The sequence below is a fragment of the Chelonia mydas genome, chromosome 13 (genome assembly GCF_015237465.2).
Source record: "Chelonia mydas isolate rCheMyd1 chromosome 13, rCheMyd1.pri.v2, whole genome shotgun sequence".
Taxonomy (NCBI): domain Eukaryota; kingdom Metazoa; phylum Chordata; order Testudines; family Cheloniidae; genus Chelonia; species Chelonia mydas.
Window position 1 is genome coordinate 15817476 of NC_051253.2, and position 18456 is coordinate 15835931.

The 18456-nt window shown below is 44.0% G+C and overlaps 1 protein-coding gene across 6 annotated transcripts in view; it reads right to left on the minus strand.

Moving 5' to 3' along the window:
• BCAS4 (breast carcinoma amplified sequence 4) overlaps nucleotides 1-9579 on the minus strand; it is a 77079-nt gene extending 67500 nt beyond the window's left edge. Inside the window, exon 1 of one of the 6 annotated variants that reach the window (XM_043527378.1) lies at nucleotides 9076-9579. In XM_043527378.1, coding sequence (XP_043383313.1) covers nucleotides 9076-9213 — 138 coding nt within the window. In that variant the 5' untranslated portion in view covers nucleotides 9214-9579. The remainder of the gene's footprint in view (nucleotides 1-9075) is intronic. The other 5 variants (XM_043527375.1, XM_043527377.1, XM_037877262.2 and 2 more) reach the window with 5 other exon arrangements.
• Between the last annotated feature and the right edge of the window lie 8877 nt (nucleotides 9580-18456).

Genomic DNA, 18456 nt, shown 5'->3' on the forward strand with positions numbered 1-18456 from the left:
AGGGATGGGGTAATAACAATGACATTTCTTAGTGAGGGCTTATGCACAGCTTGGTGGAGTACAAACTTTGTTTTTATTAATAGAATAAAATACAGTAGCTTGAACTTGATACGGTGGAGGAGCAGGTGCCAATGAAAGGGTGTGATGTGGTCAAGGAAACAGGCAAGGAAGATGATCTTGGAGGCTATGTTTTGAATGGACTGAAGGTGGGTTCCATGCCGTGCAATTCATCATCCAGTTTTACTTTGCAAAATGTCATTTTACAAACAATACAATCGAAATACTTCACATAGTTAGACTCAATATCCCAGCAAAGGGTCAAAGGCCTTCAGAAGCATAAAAGCAATTTGCAGTTGAGATTGATAGTGAAACAGTCACAGCAGCACAGTGAGGCAGGGAGTCTGTTCCAGATGTCAGGAGTTGCAGAGGAGAAAAGTCCTGCACCAACAGCGATAAGATTACATGGAAGGAAGGGGGACAGCCTAATGCCAGAAGTGTGGGGGAGAGGAAGAAAGGAAAGACAAGCACTGCACAAACATCAACTCTGCATTCTCAGTACTCGGGGAGGGGCTGCCACTGGAAGTAGCCCAAGGAGAGACCACAGGACTACATGCATTCAGTGGAACAACCCTCCTTGTAAACTGTGGCCACTATTCCAGACTATAGCCTTCTTGCAGGTTGTAGGGACTGGATTCTATCGCCTCCTAAACCCCAAGGGTTGGGAAGGAAGGGGGTATCTGCATTTCACCCCAGTGAACAAAGATTCACATTGTTTAAAATACTTGTGAATGAATAGTTTGAGTGATATCCAGACATGGATAGGAAACTTGCTTCTTATGGAGTGAGGATGATATTTAGGCAGCACCAGCTCGCTCGCTACACATGTGGATGAGCAAAAGAGAAAAGGTCAACTGTATAATCTTAGCAGCAGAAAATTACAATACACTCTGGATTAAAGATTTTGACCCCATTCACACTAAAAACTACAAGTGTGTAAGGTAAATTCACTTCCCATGGCTGGGGCTCCTAGGCACTGTCGCAAAAGACATAATTAATAAAGCAAATAAATACTATTGCAGTATTTCTCAACCTATTCTATAGCAGGACCCCTCCAATTTAGCAACATGGAAAGGACAGGGTGTCATGACCCTCCCCCCCCCCCCAATCTGAGAACCCATGAACTAATGAGATGTCTTTACGCAGCTACAGCAAGATTACTACAGAAGGCAGGAGCAGATCAGTGGCTAAGGGAAGAGAACGCAGTCTGGATGGAATGCAAGGGCAGCAACAGCAGCTAAGGAGGAGTAGGAGGGGAAAAGTTCAGGAGAGCAACACTCAGAGGCCAGGAAGGGAAAACCATGAAATCACAAAATGGGTGGAGGGGAGGAGCAGAACAAGGCACCAAACACATGGAGGCAGGACATAATCCGTTACCTGACATCTGTTTTCACAAGAGCAGCAACACCACAATAAGCTGCACAAATGGAACAAGATCAATTTAACCTGCAAACACACGTATTAATAATGCTAATATTTTGCACCTCAGTGACATTTCACTCTTTGTAAACATTAAGAAATTAAGCTTCAAACACCACCTCCATTTTACAGATGGTTAAACTGAACCACAGAGTAGCAGAATGACTTGCCTTAGAGCACACATTGAGTCTGTGGCACTAAACCAGAAGGAGACATCTCAGGCACCTGCTCAAGTTTATGAAAGGAATCTAAGACTCATACACCTGCCTAGCTGGTGAGACCAAAGCTTTGGCAAAAGAACTCAGCCATGGCAATATTACCAGAAGAGGGACTGGATGCAGTGTGTGTTTGCACAGGAAATATATATGTACCATTTACTGAGTGGTGTGGATTCTTGGTCAGATATTGTATATGAAGTTCCGCCAAAAACTTATTAGTTTTATTTCACTAAACTAGGGACAGTTTAAAAAAAAAACCTGAGCATGTTTAGTCTGAGAAAAGACAACTGAGAGAGGACCTGATAACAATCTTCAGATATGTTAAGGGCTATTATAAAGAGGACTGTGATCAGTGGACATGGAGAACAGTTGAAGGTAGGACAAGAAGTAATGGGCTTAATCTGCAGCAAGGGAGATTTAGGTTAGATATTAGGAAAAACTTTCTAATTGTAGGGATAGTTAAGTTCTGGAATAGACTTCCAAGGGAGGTTGCGGAATCCTCATCATTGTAGGTTTTTAAGAACAGGTTGGACAAACATCTGTCAGGCATGATCTAGGTTTATCTGGTCCTGCCTCAGCATAGGCTGGACATAATGACTTGTTAGGTCTCTTCCAGCCTTACGTTTCCACAATTCTATGAAATAAGTGTATTGCTCATACAACAACATAAACAGGCCTGGCAAAGGAGAGACAGAATCCCTACTTTAGCTTACTTTCTAAGGGCCCTGATTCCCCTCCCATTGGCATCAGTGGAAGTTTTGCCAAGGACTTCAACAGGAAGAAGACCAGACCCCATGACATTGCATGACAACAGAAGATAAGCATTTGGCAAGCAAGGCCAGGGAAAACAAGCAGGACTCGTGCTACTAATAAGATCACGTGTTTCTTTTGTTGGATGCATCTTGTAGGTTCCACAATTGCTTTATTCTTAAGATGTTATTGCTTTGAAGGGAAGGCTAAAGTTTAAAGGCCACAATAAATGAGATGCAAATATCCCCATTTTTTGTAGGTCTTTGATATGCTTAACCTGTAACGTGTCCCTAGAGTTTCCACCTCCTCCATAGACCAAGCACTGTAACAGGAAGGAAGAATGGAACGAAATTTGGCTATCTTTAGAAAGCCTCAGCAACACTCAGAAGAGTGCCTGTACAAAGGAGACAAGTAGCCAGCTGGCTAATGACATCTAGAGGCAGTTGGAGACAAACAATATTTACGTATTTATATATAAAAAGCAAATGTACACATAAGCCCGTATGTTTGATTGTATCCCTCCTTCACCCTCTGTATATTGCTTGCCTTCTTAGGTGGCAAACACTTTACTTTGGGCCTGAAACGATGTCGTCTTCTGTGCTTGTACAGCACCTAGGACAAAGGGGTCCTGATTCTGATCAAGGCCTCTAGGTATTACTGCAATATAAACATATAATATATAAAATAATACAACAACAGCAGCATCTTGAATGCTCTAAATCACTTTTTCCTCACCAATTTATTTAATGATCAGATTTGCTCAGTTTACAAGTCAGGGCAGAAATTTTCTAAGTCTCAGCACTTACAGGCTCAACCTGGTGTCTGGAAACCAAGCTGTTTTTTATCCACTTGAGAAAGTGCCACCAGTAATAAAGATCATGGAATCCAAATTCAGCAGGGAATTTTGAGGAAGATACACAAGATTACAGAATGGAGCTTTACCATTCCACAGCCTTGCAGCACTGCCAGCAGCAAAAGCTTTCTCTCCTCATAAGCTAATAACTTGATTCATGAGAGAGGCACCCTGCATTTTCAAAGCACAGTAGGAAAGATTTAAGTGCACAACTCCCATTAATATCACATGGCCCTATCTACATGCACACATAAATATGGGCAGGAAGTCTCAGAAATGCACTTGCAGATTTGTACACTTTATTTCCTAATGTGATTTGCATGGTTGTGGATGACAATTGCACATGCAAATAGATAAATCATCTGTTTGAGCAATTACCAAGTGTGCGCTTATAGTTACTACTTGTAAATCTGCGACACAGTCACGTAACATCAAGTAGCCATTTAATTACAGTCACGCATCAAGGCCTAGATTTTCTGAACTGTGTGTGAAGTCTCTGATAGCATAGGCCATCACGCTATTTGCACCTACAAGTTTTGCCCACAGAATGCTAAAAACCTGGCCCTAAACGTCTAAATGGTAGTTGTCTCTATCAGAAGGATCTTCTGTCCAGCTGCAGGCAGAGATTAAAAATATTAATATACTATGCCCTCTGTCTCCTTCCCTTTCGGATAGGAGGAGACTCTCCAAGAGTCATCACAGCCCTGTGGACTCTTTGAAGAATCATGGTGAAGATTCCAACTAACAAGACTTATCAGTATGCAGCGTAGCCCTGAAAAAGAGCTCTGTGTGTGGCTTGAAAGCTTGTTTCTCACCCCAACAGAAATTGGTCCAATAAAAAATATTACCCCACCCATCTTGTCTCTCTAAGACTTACTAGAACAGATTTTCAGCTGCTGTAAACTGGCATAATTATGTCAGGGGAGCTATGTCAATTTACACCTGCTGATGATCTGGCCCATCATGTCCATCAGAAGGTAAGTGCAATTCCCTAGCATACTTATAACTTTTATCACAATGAGGTGGAACCTGAGTCCCTACTCGCTATTCCGGAAGAGAGGGGAGAAATGTTCCCCCTTGGCAGACACTGTACATGATAGCACTGGAGAAGACCACTGCTGGGGGAAAAAACACAATTTACTTTCTTCAAATAAAGACTACAACTGTTCCCCGTGAGCTCACACTACTAAAGGACACGCTTAGCATGTGGATATGTGTGCGTTTAATTCCTGAGAATTTTATTTCTTGTACTGAAGCCCTGTAAGGGAATCAAAAAAGTCACACTCAGCTATTTTTCCCAGCATGCATCAAGTTATAGCTTACCAGGAATGATGGGGCCACACAATTTCTAGCCTTTTTGCAAACAGTACATTTTACAGTATAAGCAGTAATGATTAACACACTAGCAACTGAGACACAGCGAAAGCAAAGTGTCATTCCACCAACTTCAGTGGAAGCTGCATCCATGGACTGAAACTGCATTTGGCTCCTGTCCTGCTTTGAATAAGGGCATGTCTACACTACCGTGCTACTTTGGCGCCTCTGCACCGCTGTAGTGCATCTGTTGAAGAATGACTCCACCTCTGCGAGAAACAGAAGCTATGTTGGCGGGAAAGCGTCTCCCGCCGACCTAGCATGGTGTGGACAGCGCTTAAGTCGATGTAATTTACGTTGCTCAGGGTGGTGTCTTTTCCCACCCCCTGAGCAATGTATATTACATCGACTTAAGAGGTCGTGTAGACCAGCCCAAAGTCTACCAGGCACACAAGGAGAGGGCATTTGTCAACATCACTAACCCTCCCATGATCGGCAGTCTTTGGTCACAAGGACTGGAATAAGAAAGGATTCAGGACAGGAGTGATGTTTATGTTCATTAAAAAATAGCTTAAGCCAATTCCAGCCAGACTGACATTATTTAATGCTTTACTGTTGGAAGCATTATTTACCATTGTGCACTCCATATGAGGGCATAATAAAAAAAAAAGAGAAGAGATACAAACTCTAAGAGATTACTTGACACTGTCTTTTTAAAATACCCCAATGGGATGGCAAAGCAGGCTTAGACAAAGCCAACATCCTGTTTTTACACTGGACTCAGCTGCATGTGTTCAACTGTTTCATAGCAATTGTGAAAACAGGGAAAAGTAGACTGAGCCCCTAATTATGTCTACTGCACTTTCTGTAACAGCTCAGAGGGGCCTATAACAAACTGCAGCATAAATCACACTCGTTTTCAACCACCTGTAATTAAGCACTTACTGAGCAGACTGCAACAAGCTCCTTTCAGGTGATTACGGAAATTATCACATTTATATGACAGACACCTGAAGCATCTCAGCATTAAAAGTCTGAGAGAAAATCCACTCAGAAAATTTCAGAGCTATGAAAACAACACAGGGTGGCATTTGATCCTTTAAGGCACCAAGAGCACCAGGTCAGGTTGGCATTAGTCCACCTCTGTCCCCTTTTGGGACTGCAGTCATATTTAACTTGAAGTGTTTAATTAATAAAGACCTCTGAAGTTCTCAATGCTTTTTGTTGTAAAGAAATAAAAGTGAAATGAAAACAATCACTATTTCACTTCTCAACCTAAGATGAAAAAAATACATGTGGGGTCTGGCCTTGAGAGTTTTCCTTTCTGTTTATTCCTTCCTGCAAAACCACTGACCATAACACAAGGCCTGCCACATTTTCTGCAACTTGGTTCTCTCTTCTCTGCCCTTCTCCCACCTATTTAAAGCCACTTTTCTCTCTTGCCACTCCCCTGTGAACTCCTGCACTGGCTTCCTGTTTCTCACCACACCAAGTTCAAACTCCTCCTCCCCTCCTTCAAAGTCCTATATAATCTCAGCCCTGCCTAAGCATCATTCATTTACTCCCAGGTTCAGCATTATGCCCCTATTCATCCCTGCGCCATTTTCTAGTTCTTGTGCTTCAAGAGTCCTCTCTATCTCTTCTTTAAAACACTCGTCTTCCAGGAACCCTACCTTCCTTACTCTCCACACCAGTAACCACTCCCTCCTTTACACAAACTGCTATCCTGGATCTGGTGTATCTTAGCCTGTAACCATTTCAGGGCAGGGAATGTATGTAAAGTGACATGTTAATTTACAGCAGGCAATATTACTAATATTAATTTACAATAGGGAATATTAAGAAACAATATCAAGTTTCTTCTACAAGGTTTTCCTCCAAGCTCTTATCTCCCACTCAAAAGTTAAACTTCCTTTGTCAGAACCTGAAGGACTCCCTGGGAAGTTAATGGAGACCAAATGAAACAGATGACTCTTCAAAATAATTGAACTGAAGAACTACACATCTCTAAAAAATACTGCAAGTGCACACAGAAACATTCCAATATTTCTTGAAATTAACTGATTCTTCAGTAAGATGCCCTCCAATGTCAGGTTCAGGATATTACAAGAAGAAAACAGTAGAGAGGGAGAGGGGAAACATTCAAAACATAAAGGAAACAAGAGCACGGAATTTTGTAAATGAGACAAATAGATATCTTTAGATCAAAACAAAAAATAAATCAGAGTCTCTTGCAATTCTAGAGGATATATTTGGACCAGATAAAGTTATTTACTCCCATGGAGCCTGGGCCTAGCAGTCCCAACTTAGACTCTGATGTAACTTTGAGTCTGTTAAATGTTCTTCTGGACTCCACAATGCCTTTGTCATGCTTCTATAGGTTCTTCTTCATCCAGCCTCAGATGTTTCAATTATCATGACCAGTCAATGAACATAATTTAAAGTTACCTTCTCCATGAAGAAGATTGCATATGTTGCACATTAACTTTTCCTTCTAATTTTTTTAATAAGTAGTAGCATGAGTTTTAGATGGATGCTGGTGTTTATTGGGTGTTTTAAGTTTAAATTCAATTCTTGCTGCTGCTGATGATAGAGCATAGAGCTGAGCTAGCAAGGGCAGGCCCCCTGGAAAGAAACATTTAAGAATATCCCACACATGCCATAGTTAATTTGTAAATAGAGATTGGATTATTCTGTCATATCATCTACATTGAACAGGATACAAGGGTGTGCAAGAGCAAACAGAGAACAGTGTTAAAAAAAGTGGTTAATTTCACGTGGAGAGGCAGGACGGAAAGTTACAAATAACAAAGATCATATGTTGTTTTTAATATTCCTATAGGACCAAACAGGCTGGGTGCTCAGCTGCAACTTGGAAGATGTAGCCAATTTCAATGTGAGATAGTGAATATTATAGTCCAGCGGTTCTCAAACTGTGGGTTGGGACCCCAAAGTGGGTCACAACCCTGTTTTAATGGGGTCGCCAGGGCTGGTTTAGACTTGCTGGGGCCAGGGACTGAGGCCAAAGCCTGAGCCCCACTGTCTGGGCTGAAGCCTAAGGGCTTCAGCCTTGGGCAGTGGGGCTCAGATTATAGACCCCTGCCGAAGGCTGAAGCCCTTAGGCTTTGGCTCCTTCTCCCCCAGAGCAGTGGGGCTTTGGCTTTGACACCCCTGCCCCCTCCCCCCCAGGGTGGCAGGGCTTGGGCAGGCTCAGGCTTCAGTTCCCCCTCCTGGGGTCATGTAGCAATTTTTGTTGTCAGAAGGGGATCACGGCACAATGACATTTGAGAACCCCTGTTCTAGTCTTACATATTATTATGTATTACTTATGTTGTTTTGCAAGACAGATAAAGATGGAGTTCCTGCTCCAAAGAGTTTACACTCTAAGTAACACTGCAATAAAACTTATTTCTATAACAAATGGCTCTAAATCTGAGACTGATAGCACGAAACACCAAAAGTGGATAGCTAGTCAAGTTTCAGAACTTCTCATTTTGCATTTTAGGCAAAATTCCCTCCACTCTTGTTTATAGGTTGTATTATTAAAAATATGCTTGCCCCTGGTCCACTTAAACAGCTTTGAAGAATTCAGCTAATCAAATTCTGGATCTGATAACTGGTCTCAATGGTACAATGAGTGTGGAAATTCTTTGGGGATCTTGGTGACAGGGAAACTGCATGGATTTACACCTTGAGTAGGTACAGAGGGGAAAGATCGCAAAGCTGTGGGCTCAGCTAAGTAGCCTGGTTAAATGCACAGTACAGAGAAAAACACATGGGGAGATGAAAGGGGATGAGCAGGAGGAGGGGAGGGGAAGGCAGGGGTTGAAACAAACGCAGACAGGGGAGGTGACAGGGGATACTACACTTTCCGGCTTGGGAAGTGTTTGAACAATTAGAGCAGCATAAAGAATCACCTGGCTCCACACCACTACCTCTGACCTAGATAATAAATAAGCAGGGAACTGTACTGCCAACAAAGGGGCGAGGAAGAGGAGCTGGCATAGGAGGAGCTGGCATAGGAGGAGCAGCAATGATCCGGGGGAATTTTCCCACGTCAGGGGACAAGTTTAACCATCTTGCCTGGCCTGGGGACCAGGTCCGGCGCCAAGGCACAGAAGAGAGTCACCCCTCATCACATCCACACCCGCTATCGGGTGGGAGCGAGCTACAGGTCAGAGGGGAGCGACCCTCAGTCACCTCCGCTCCTCCCACGCCTGCCGCAGAGCGAGCTATTCCCCTCCCTCCGCTGAAAGTGGGGGGCAAAGAAAAGGCAGGGACGTGCCCCCAATATCCTCCCCGAGCACCGGGGGACCTTCCCCCCCACGCTCCTACCCCCCCCCAACACACACACGCTACCCAGCCCCCTAGTGCCCCCAGGGACCCCCCCATCCCCTGGGGCCCCTGCAAGCTAACGCCCCCACAGCCTCCGCGCCCCGCTGAGACCGGCCGGCCCGCGCCTACCTCCTCCTCCCCAGGGGGCAGGCAGAGGGCGAAGCGCTGAGCCCCGCTCTCCTCCGCCTGGGGCTCCGGTTGCTCGCGGAGCAGCTGCAGCATCGCGGCGGCGGCGGCTCCCTCCTCCCGGCCCCCGCCTGCGCTCATGGCAGCCCCGGCTCCTCCCGGCCCAGGCCCGGCGGCTGCACAGCGAGCGCCGCCCGAGCGCTTCCCCCAGCCTGGCTGCCCGGATGCGCCCGGCCGCTACAGCCGAGCTAACGGGGCAGCCTCCCGCTGCGGCCGCTCTGGCGCCCGGCAACCGAGCTCGGGGCGCCACCTAGCGGGGCGAAGCGGGAACGGTGGCCGCCGGCTGCGCCGCGCTGCTCCCGGGGGCAGGAGCCCGACTGCCCTCCGGCCTGGAGCTGGGCCCCGGCGAACGCGAACGCGCCGCCGTCCCGCCTTCGCCGGCCGCTGGGGGGCGCTTCCCGCCCCGCGCGGGGGCTCGGTGGGGACCCCCCGGCTGGGCCGCGGCTCTGCGCCTAGGGCAGCCCTGGCGGCAGCAGCCGCCGCAGCCCCTCTCCCGTGGCGGGGCCGCTCGTTCAGTTCAGCCGCGCGTGGCTGAGGGGGGCCGCCCACGCGGCAGCCTGCGGCACAGACTGTGGTGTGGTGTTTTGCCGCCGCCCTCCTGCTGCAGCCCCGGGAGCGCCCCCCCTCCCCAGGCTGGGGGAGGGGGTTGGAAACCTTGGTTAATTGTTCTGACAAAGGGGAACTCCCCCCCCCCCCCCCCCCGCCGGGAGCCCCCGGTGCCCAGCCCGCCCCTAGCTATCACCCAGGCCCCTGCAACAGACCCGGAGGCATCTGCCCCACCCGTTGCTAAAGCAAGAATGCGCCTTGCCATAGAGCCGAGCGTCTCCGAGCCCGGCTCGTTCGGAGGGAGAGCGCGGACCAGCCGCTTTCGGAGCTGGGGCTGCCCCGCTGGCAGATTTGTTGCCGTGTAAAAGCATGACGCGGCAGCGGAGGGAGGGAGGAAGCCTGGCTCTTCTCCTTGCCTGGTTACATTAGACATTCAGCGCTTGTCCACCTGGGAGAAGGCGCTGCGGCCGCGGGCTGGAGAAGCAGTGGAAATTACAACTGCAGGAAAACCGAGCTAGGGGGAAGGGCCTGGGGTCAGCCAGTTTGAGTGGGGGGGAGGATTCACCCTAACTCCAAGGCGTAACGACCCCGCAGGAGACAGGACAGCCTTCCTAAAGATTCACTCCCAACTTTCCAGTTAAGACGACGCACACACCTGGAAAGACCAGACTCGACATACCTGATACATCTAAGGTATAAGCTGGCTGGCTTTATGTTAAAGATGGTTAGAGTATGGAGAGGTATAAAATATAATGTGTTAAAGGCTGTTTTGGCAACCAACCCCCCAACAATGGACATTTCATTAACATTTCTATTGTGTAGAAAGAATAATTTTTTGTCAAAAACATTTCAATGGAAAACGTTCAGCCAGCTCTAATGGTGTTTGCCTGGGAGAAGGTGAAAATCCACTACTTCTTTGCAAGGCTATCCAACCCATGACTCATAGAACAAGACATTTAATTGGGCATCATACAGAAAACCCTTCTCCTGATAAGAGTTAAACTGCTTTCTTCAAAGTAATTTGATTCTTAAGACTAAAGAAGTTGCCACATAACTTTGTTGCAGAATTTCTTGCTCTATTGGAATGTGGATAACTAACACAGTATTTCTCAAAAAGAAAAGGAGTACTTGTGTTTCTCGTTTCAGAGTAGCAGCCCTGTTATCCTGTATCCGTAAAAAGAAAAGGAGTACTTGTGGCAACTTAGAGACTAACAAATTTATCTGAGCATAAGCTTTCGTGAGCTATAGCTCGCTTCATCGGATGCATCCGATGAAGCGAGCTGTAGCTCACACTCAAATAAATTTGTTAGTCTCTAAGGTGCTGCAAGTACTCCTTTTCTTTTTACAGTATTTCTTGTGTTAGCACAAGGCACGAACACCATTTCCTTCCTAGTATTTTTTTTTTAAATGTAATCCTATTTTTCTAATAGTATCTCTGCTTTTTAATAGTATAATGTGGCCTGGAGTACAGAGGAGTTAAAATATTCCACATTCTAATCCCTGCCCCACCACCATCTCTGCATGCCCTTAAGCAAGTCATTTTCAAAAGCAGCCCTTGTTTAGAGATGCTCCTTAACCTCTGTTTCAGTTTCCTCACCTGAGAAAAGGGGATGTTGTCTACCACAGAGGAGGGCTATCAGCATTCAGTTAATATTTGTAACACTTTTTGAGGTGTAATTATTATTAAAATGCCAGCATAAGGCTATGAATTCCATGACCCCCTACAGATATACTGTCTGATCAAATTTAACATGCACACACTATAAACTGGCATAAAGCAATATAACAGGAAACTAAATTGAACACTAACACATGTCTATAGTATGATCCCTTCCAGGATCTCAAAAGATTGTGCAGACAGCGTATGCAGGTGGGCTGCCTCATAAAACCCTCCAAAGTAGAGCAATCTTAAGCTAAATATACAGATAGGGAAACTGAGGCACTTCACAGGTAAGTGAGTTGTCAAAGGTCACAGAAAGTCAATGATAGAAGCAAAACTAGAACCCATATCTCCTGAGTCTCAGATCTGTGTTTTAAGTCCCAAAGCACCCCTTCTTCACTCTTACTTCACAGTGAGGACCAATATAAGAGAATTTCTTTGAAGCCTGCAGTTAACTTGCATTGTTGCGCGCGCTCACTCACACACACACACACACACACACACAAACAAACAAGAAAAGATCCCTTTTATAAAGGCAGCAGCTCTGTGAAATGGGGAAACTATTGGCAGCAGTTACTTGTGCGTGTACTTGTCCAAGCCTGATTCCGTCAACTTTGGCTGAGATTTGGAACTGTTAAGTGAGAAGCTTTAAAAAACACCGATGGAAATACCTTTTTTCCCCCCTCTCCTGTGAATCTCACAGATTCAGTCCTTAAGTAGCTTTGTGTCATAGGAGCATATATAAGATAGGAGGAGGAAGTGTTTAGAGGGAAAATAGGAAGGAAATTAAAAGAAAAACAGTTAGGCCGAGTATAAGAAAAAGCTTATTAATAGTGACATCTACTAGATTGTGGAGTAGTCCCCCCAAGGGAAATTGAAGCCTCACTGTTTGAATTATTTAAAGCCACACTGAACAAACACACTTGACAGTCAACTGTAGGAAACAGTCATGCATTGATAAGATCATCTAATCAGTTTACCGAACAGATCTTCATTTATAACTTCCAGGAACTTTACTTTTAATGAAAGAAAATGACACCTAACTGGCCTAGCTTTAAGTTCAGTTTTGTGCATATAATAAGAAATATTGACTGAGTCAGCACACTAACCAACCATTCTGGCAACCAGGGATCACCACTAATTTAGATTAGAAGCATACAATAAGTGACCATCCACATTGCTTTGTATGGTTTTACAATATTTAAAAATCCAAATGTCAAACTTAGTACCAAGGGGAGAACACCCCCACCCCCAGAATTCATCTCTGCATCATACTTTAAGTTCACCATATGTAGGGTCCTCCTAAATTCATGGTCCATTTTGGTCAATTTCATGGTCATAGGATTTTAAAAATAATAAATTTCATGATTTCAGCTATTTAAATCTGAAATGTCATGGTGTTGTAATTTTAGGGGCCCTGACCCAAAAAGGAGTTGTGGGGGGCAGTACTGCTACCCTTAGTTCTGCACTGCTGCTGCTGCTGGTGGGACACTGTCTTCAGAGCTGGGCGCCCAGCTAACAGCTGTTGCTCTTCGGCTGTCTGGCTTTGAAGGCAGCACAGAAATAAGGGTAGCAATACCACAACCCCCTTAAAATAACCGTGTGAACCCCCTGGGAGCCAGGAGATCTGAGTTCTGTTCCCATGTACATTACTGACTGGCTTTAAGATTTTGGGCAAGTCACAACCTCCCTGTGTCTCAATTTCCCATTCTGTAAAACTGGGATATACTTCTACCATCGCTATCACAAGTAATATTTTATTAGTGTCTATAAAGCATGATCAAATCCTAGAAAGAAGAACCCTATGCAGCAGAAGTGCAGTGTCATTTTAGTTCAGTAACTGACTTAGCATAATTTTATTTTGCATATGGGCCCTAAACCATCTGTTGTTTTTGATCATACATTGGTCTCATGCAATGACTACCTGAAAAATTGTTAGTTTCTTTTGAAAAGATGGCAGAATTTTAAGAATACAACTGGATGAGATTTTTCCTCCCTTACAGAATAAGTCCAAATTAGTCTTTAATAGTTTTAGCACTAGACTTTTAGAAACTAAATTACATTTAAACATGTAAAAGGTAATTTGCTTGGATCCTTTGCATTTTTACCTTATGTCATGGAAGAGAAGGAAGAAATGTAGTCTAATGTCTAGAACAGGGGACTAGGAGTTAGAACTACTTGGTTCTAGTATCAACTCTCCCATGCACTCATTGTGTGACCTTGGGCAAGTCAGATCAGTCTACCTGCCTGTGCAGTGGTTGGTATATAATTTGCAGAGATATAGTAAGGTTGGATAGTCAAGCGCTTTGTGATCCCCAGCTGAAGGAAAGGATATAGGTGTGCAGGTTTTATTAGGACAGCAGGGACAGGAAAGGTCAATAATAGGTTCGGTAGTTTCTCAGTGTCAGCCCTAATGGGTCCATTGTGTCCCCCATTATCATCCTTTCCACTATTCTGTTTCTGTCTCACTTCCTTTACCGTTCCACATTTACCTTCTGTTCGCTTAATTTCTCTCATGCCCCCACAACTGGCCAGCCTCTCTGGAGGTCTGAAAGGACACACCTGCAGATTTAGCTTTGCTTGGCATTCCTGCCTGGTCGGTACACAAGATTTGCCTCCTAGGTAAAAACCTTTGATTGATATGGCCCTCTATTTGCTGGTGCTACGGCCTTTTCTTTTCTCTCCATTTTCACCTACCATCCCCAGCTCCTTCCCACACACCCTATTCTCAAAGTGACTGGAGAGGAGAGGAATTTCAGTTGTTTGCATATGAGTCATTAGAAGTTTGTGACTATGTAAATGAAGCAAAACAAAACAGTTTTCATAGCGGCAGCTGGGTGTTCAAAAGAAAATGTCATTACACAGTGCAAGGGAAAGGACAGCAAGTGTTTTCATGTGGAAACCAAACATGGGTGCAGTGTATACACTGTGTTATATAAGCTTTGTACTTAAGGTTATGTAGAACATGCTCCAGGCATTAGTCATTATCCGAGCTCCTGAAGATATGCATGCTATTTCCTTGTTCTTCAGGCATTGAGGTAACTGCATAGGATCTGGAGGTTATATGGTATAAGTAAAGTTTCTAATGTAGTATGTTATAACTATATTGGGCTAATGAGATAATATAGCACTTTTCTAAATCTCAGCACTTCACATTTCCAAAGCACTGTACAATCTCTGCTCAACCTCAACCCCCTGCGAGACAGATTTTTATCTCCCATTTCACAAATGGGGAACCAAAATAAATCAGCAAAAACAACAAGGAGGCCTTGTGGCACCTTAGAGACTAACAAATTCATTGGGGCATAAGCTTTTGTGGGCTAGAAGCCACTTTATCGGATGTATGGAGTGAAAATACAGGAGCAGGTATAAATACATGAAAGGTTGGGGGTTGCTTTACCAAGTGTGAGGTCAGTCTAACGAGATAAATCAATTAACAGCAGGATACCAAGGGAGGAAAAATAACTTTTGAAGTGGTAAGAGAGTGGCCCCATTACAGACAGTTGACAAAAAGCTGTGAGTAACAGTAGGGAGAAATTAGTATTGGGGAAATTAAGTTTAGGTTTTGTAATGACTCAACCACTCCCAGTCTCTATTCAGGCCTAATCGGATGGTATCCAGTTTGCAAATTAATTCCAGTTCTGCAGCTTCACGTTGGAGTCTGTTTTTGAAGTTTTTTGGTTGAAGAATTGCCACTTTTAGGTCTGTTACTGAATGACCAGAGAGATTGAAGTGTTCTCCTACCAGTTTTTGAATGTTATGATTCCTGATGTCAGATTTGTGTCCATTTATTCTTTTGTGAGAGACTGTCCGGTTTGGCCAATGTACATGGCAGAGGGGCATTGCTGGCACATGATGGCATATCACATTGGTAGATGTGCAGGTGAACGAGCCATTGATGGTGTGGCTGATGTTGTTAGGTCCTATGATGGTGTCCCTTGAATAGAGTTGGCACTGGGGTTTGTAGCAGGGTTTGGTTTCCAGGTTGGTGTTTTTGTTGTGTGGTGCGTAGTTGCTTCAGGTTGGGGGACTGTCTGTAAGCGAGGACTGGCCTGTCTCCCAAGGTCTGTGAGAGTGAGGGATCATCCTTCAGGATAGGTTGTAGATCTTTGATGATGCGCTGGAGAGGTTTTAGTTGGGGGCTGTAGGTGACAGCTAGTGGCGTTCTGTTACTTTCTTTGTAAACACCACTCTATACCAGAAACCTACTGACCGCTATACTTACCTACATGCCTCCAGCTTTCATCCAGACCGTATCACACAATCCGTTGTCTACAGCCAAGTTCTAAGATACAACTGCATTTGCTCCGATCCCTCAGACAGAGACAAACACCTACGGAATCTCTTTCAAGCGTTCTTAAAACTGTAATACCCACCTGGTGAAGTGAAGAAACAAATTGACAGAGCCAGAAGGGTACTGAGAAGTCACCTACTACAAGACAGGCCCAACAAAGAAAGTAACAGAACACTTGGTAAAGAAACCCCCCATCCTTTCATGTATTTATACCTGCTTCTATATTTTCACTCCATGCATCCGATGAAGTGGGTTCTAGCCCACAAAAGCTTATGCCCAAATAAATTTGTTAGTCTCTAAGGTGCCACAAGGACTCCTTGTTGTTTTTGCTGATACAGACTAACACGGCTACCACTCTGAAACCTGTCAAAATAAATTACTTGCCCAGGGCTGCACAATAAGGGATTAGAGTTCTGAGGTCTTGGCTAGCATATCAAGCACTCAACTATGCTACCTCATAACTGGTTATTAATCTAATCCAACTACTAGCCAAGAACATAACATCTTTATTACATAATGTATCTCTTTATGCTAATAATTATAGGCTAACACAAATATCTCCAACTGAAGTTAATAGATCTCCCATTGACTTCAAATGGGAATAGAATTAGGCCAACACTGACAAGTTCTGAAAATCCTCATAAGTTTGCATATCTGCGGAGTTACCATATAAAACTTTGAATCCTGTATCTCAGTGTGATCATGTCATCTCACGCTAAGCATGGGTGAGTTCAATTGCTATTTGGAGGGAAGAATAAGTAGTAATGGATATTGCTGATACAATACATGGCACTCTTCCCTTGAATGGAAGTTTGTCATGCAAGATGTAAAATCCACTGTAGGTGCAGAATCTTCACATCCACATGGAGTCGTCAGAAGGATGTAGATTTGGGCATCATAACAGTTAAGGGCTCTTTGTAGATGGATGGCTGTAGGGTCTAGGAAAACAGGGGCCTGAGAGACTAATCTCAGCATATATATAAAAGAGATATTGACCACTGTCATTGGAAATATCCTTGTACTGTTTTATAAGCATAGAGGCTTAAATTCCCTCTGCAGTTTTGGTTGGATATTTCCCCCGCCCTCCTTTTCTTAACTGTTGCACAGTGTTGCTATGTACTCAACAGCTGTGTTCCACCCTAGAGGTGGCTTTAGTGATGAGACACATGCTTTTACCTTCCCTTCTCAAACTAAATGAGATTCCATTATTGGAAAAATCAGTTCTGCTATACGTATGTGTACAATTCAGCTGCTTCTATCTATCACATTCTGGGGGAGTGGATGTTTTTCTCTCCTGGCAAGTGCCTCTGACAAGAATCTAAAATGTTTTCACTAGTTAGCCCAGGAGACTAGCACCCAGGTTAGCCTAGCTCACGTGAGAACAGCCACACCGCAAAGCTTTACCTTAGTTATTGTGTCTTCAGTGGTGTTGCACTCAACTCAGTATGTTGCTAGGACTTCCGGGGATGAATCCTATGGTTCTTTGTGCTGCAGAAAGCTGAGCTGCTTTGTGATTCTCTTACCAAATTGTAGGAGAATTGCTCTGTTCTTCTGGGCACACAGGCTAGGATGTAGCACATCACTGGAAGACTGTCAGCACCACAATGATTTAGTCTGCATCCTCACTGCAAAGTAGGCAGGTTATCAGCCCAAGTGAAAGTAGAACCCTCTCACCACTAAGCCCAAGTGAGAGGACATGTGGATGGGAAAGAGATTGGTTAGAGGCAATACCTGGTTAAGAGTCCAAGCTAACTCTGCAATGAAGCTCTCTATGTGTAGTGCAGTGTTTTAATGAGACATGTAACACATCTTTGCTCATATTTAATGTTTTAATTTAGTGCAAACAAGTTTTGTTATAGGAAAGATTTTTTTAATATAACCATTCTCTTCCTCCTATGTGGAAATTGCTGCTTTGGACATGTGGATTTTGTAGTTAAAACACTTTCAAGAGAGAATATACTTTTAATGGGTTAGAGTTAGGTAAAACTCACCTGTTTTATCGATCAGGTTTATAGCTAAGAGATCAGTAAATGGACTTCCAAATTATTTCAAAATATCAGCAGACTAAATTTTTCTTCTCTTCCACTTTAATTATCTGTCCTCTAACTTGCTCCCTTCCTTCCACGCAAACCGAGTGTAAGGTTTTATTGGATCTTACTGCTGTATCACAAACATCATACGCACTCAGAATCCAGGGGTGGACCTTTACTTTATGCTCTAAAGTTTATTATGGTCCATTGCTTCTCTTGAATAAGGGGACATTGAATATGTTTTATTCAGCTTGCAAACTTCCATAAGGAGTAAGCATTGTTGACGAAGTCCACATTGTGGAATTTACATGAAGGCCTCGTTTCACTATATGAATACTTGCTGTGGCAGGATATGACAATCAAGTTCTTGCAGGGTCTGAATCAACTGGCTTCTATGGAATCAAGATAGAGCCCCCTAGTGATTGTAAAAGGCAGCATTTGTGAGAGTTGAGTATTTCCAGATTGCCTTTTATATAGGTTCATAGATTCCAAGGTCAGAGGGGATCATTGTGTTAATAGTCTGACTAGCTGTATAACACAGGCCAGAGAAATTCCTCAAAATAATTCCTAGAGCAAGTTTTAGAAAAAAATCTCTTGATTTTAAAAGGTCACTGATGGAGAATCCACCTCAACCCTTTGTAAATTAATCCAATGGTTAATTACCCTATTAAAAAATGTACACCTTATTTCCAGTCTGAATTTATCTAGCTGTAACTTCCACTGTGTTATACCCTTCTCTGCTGGATTGAAGAGCCCATTATCAAATATTTGTTCCCCATTTAGGTACTTATGGA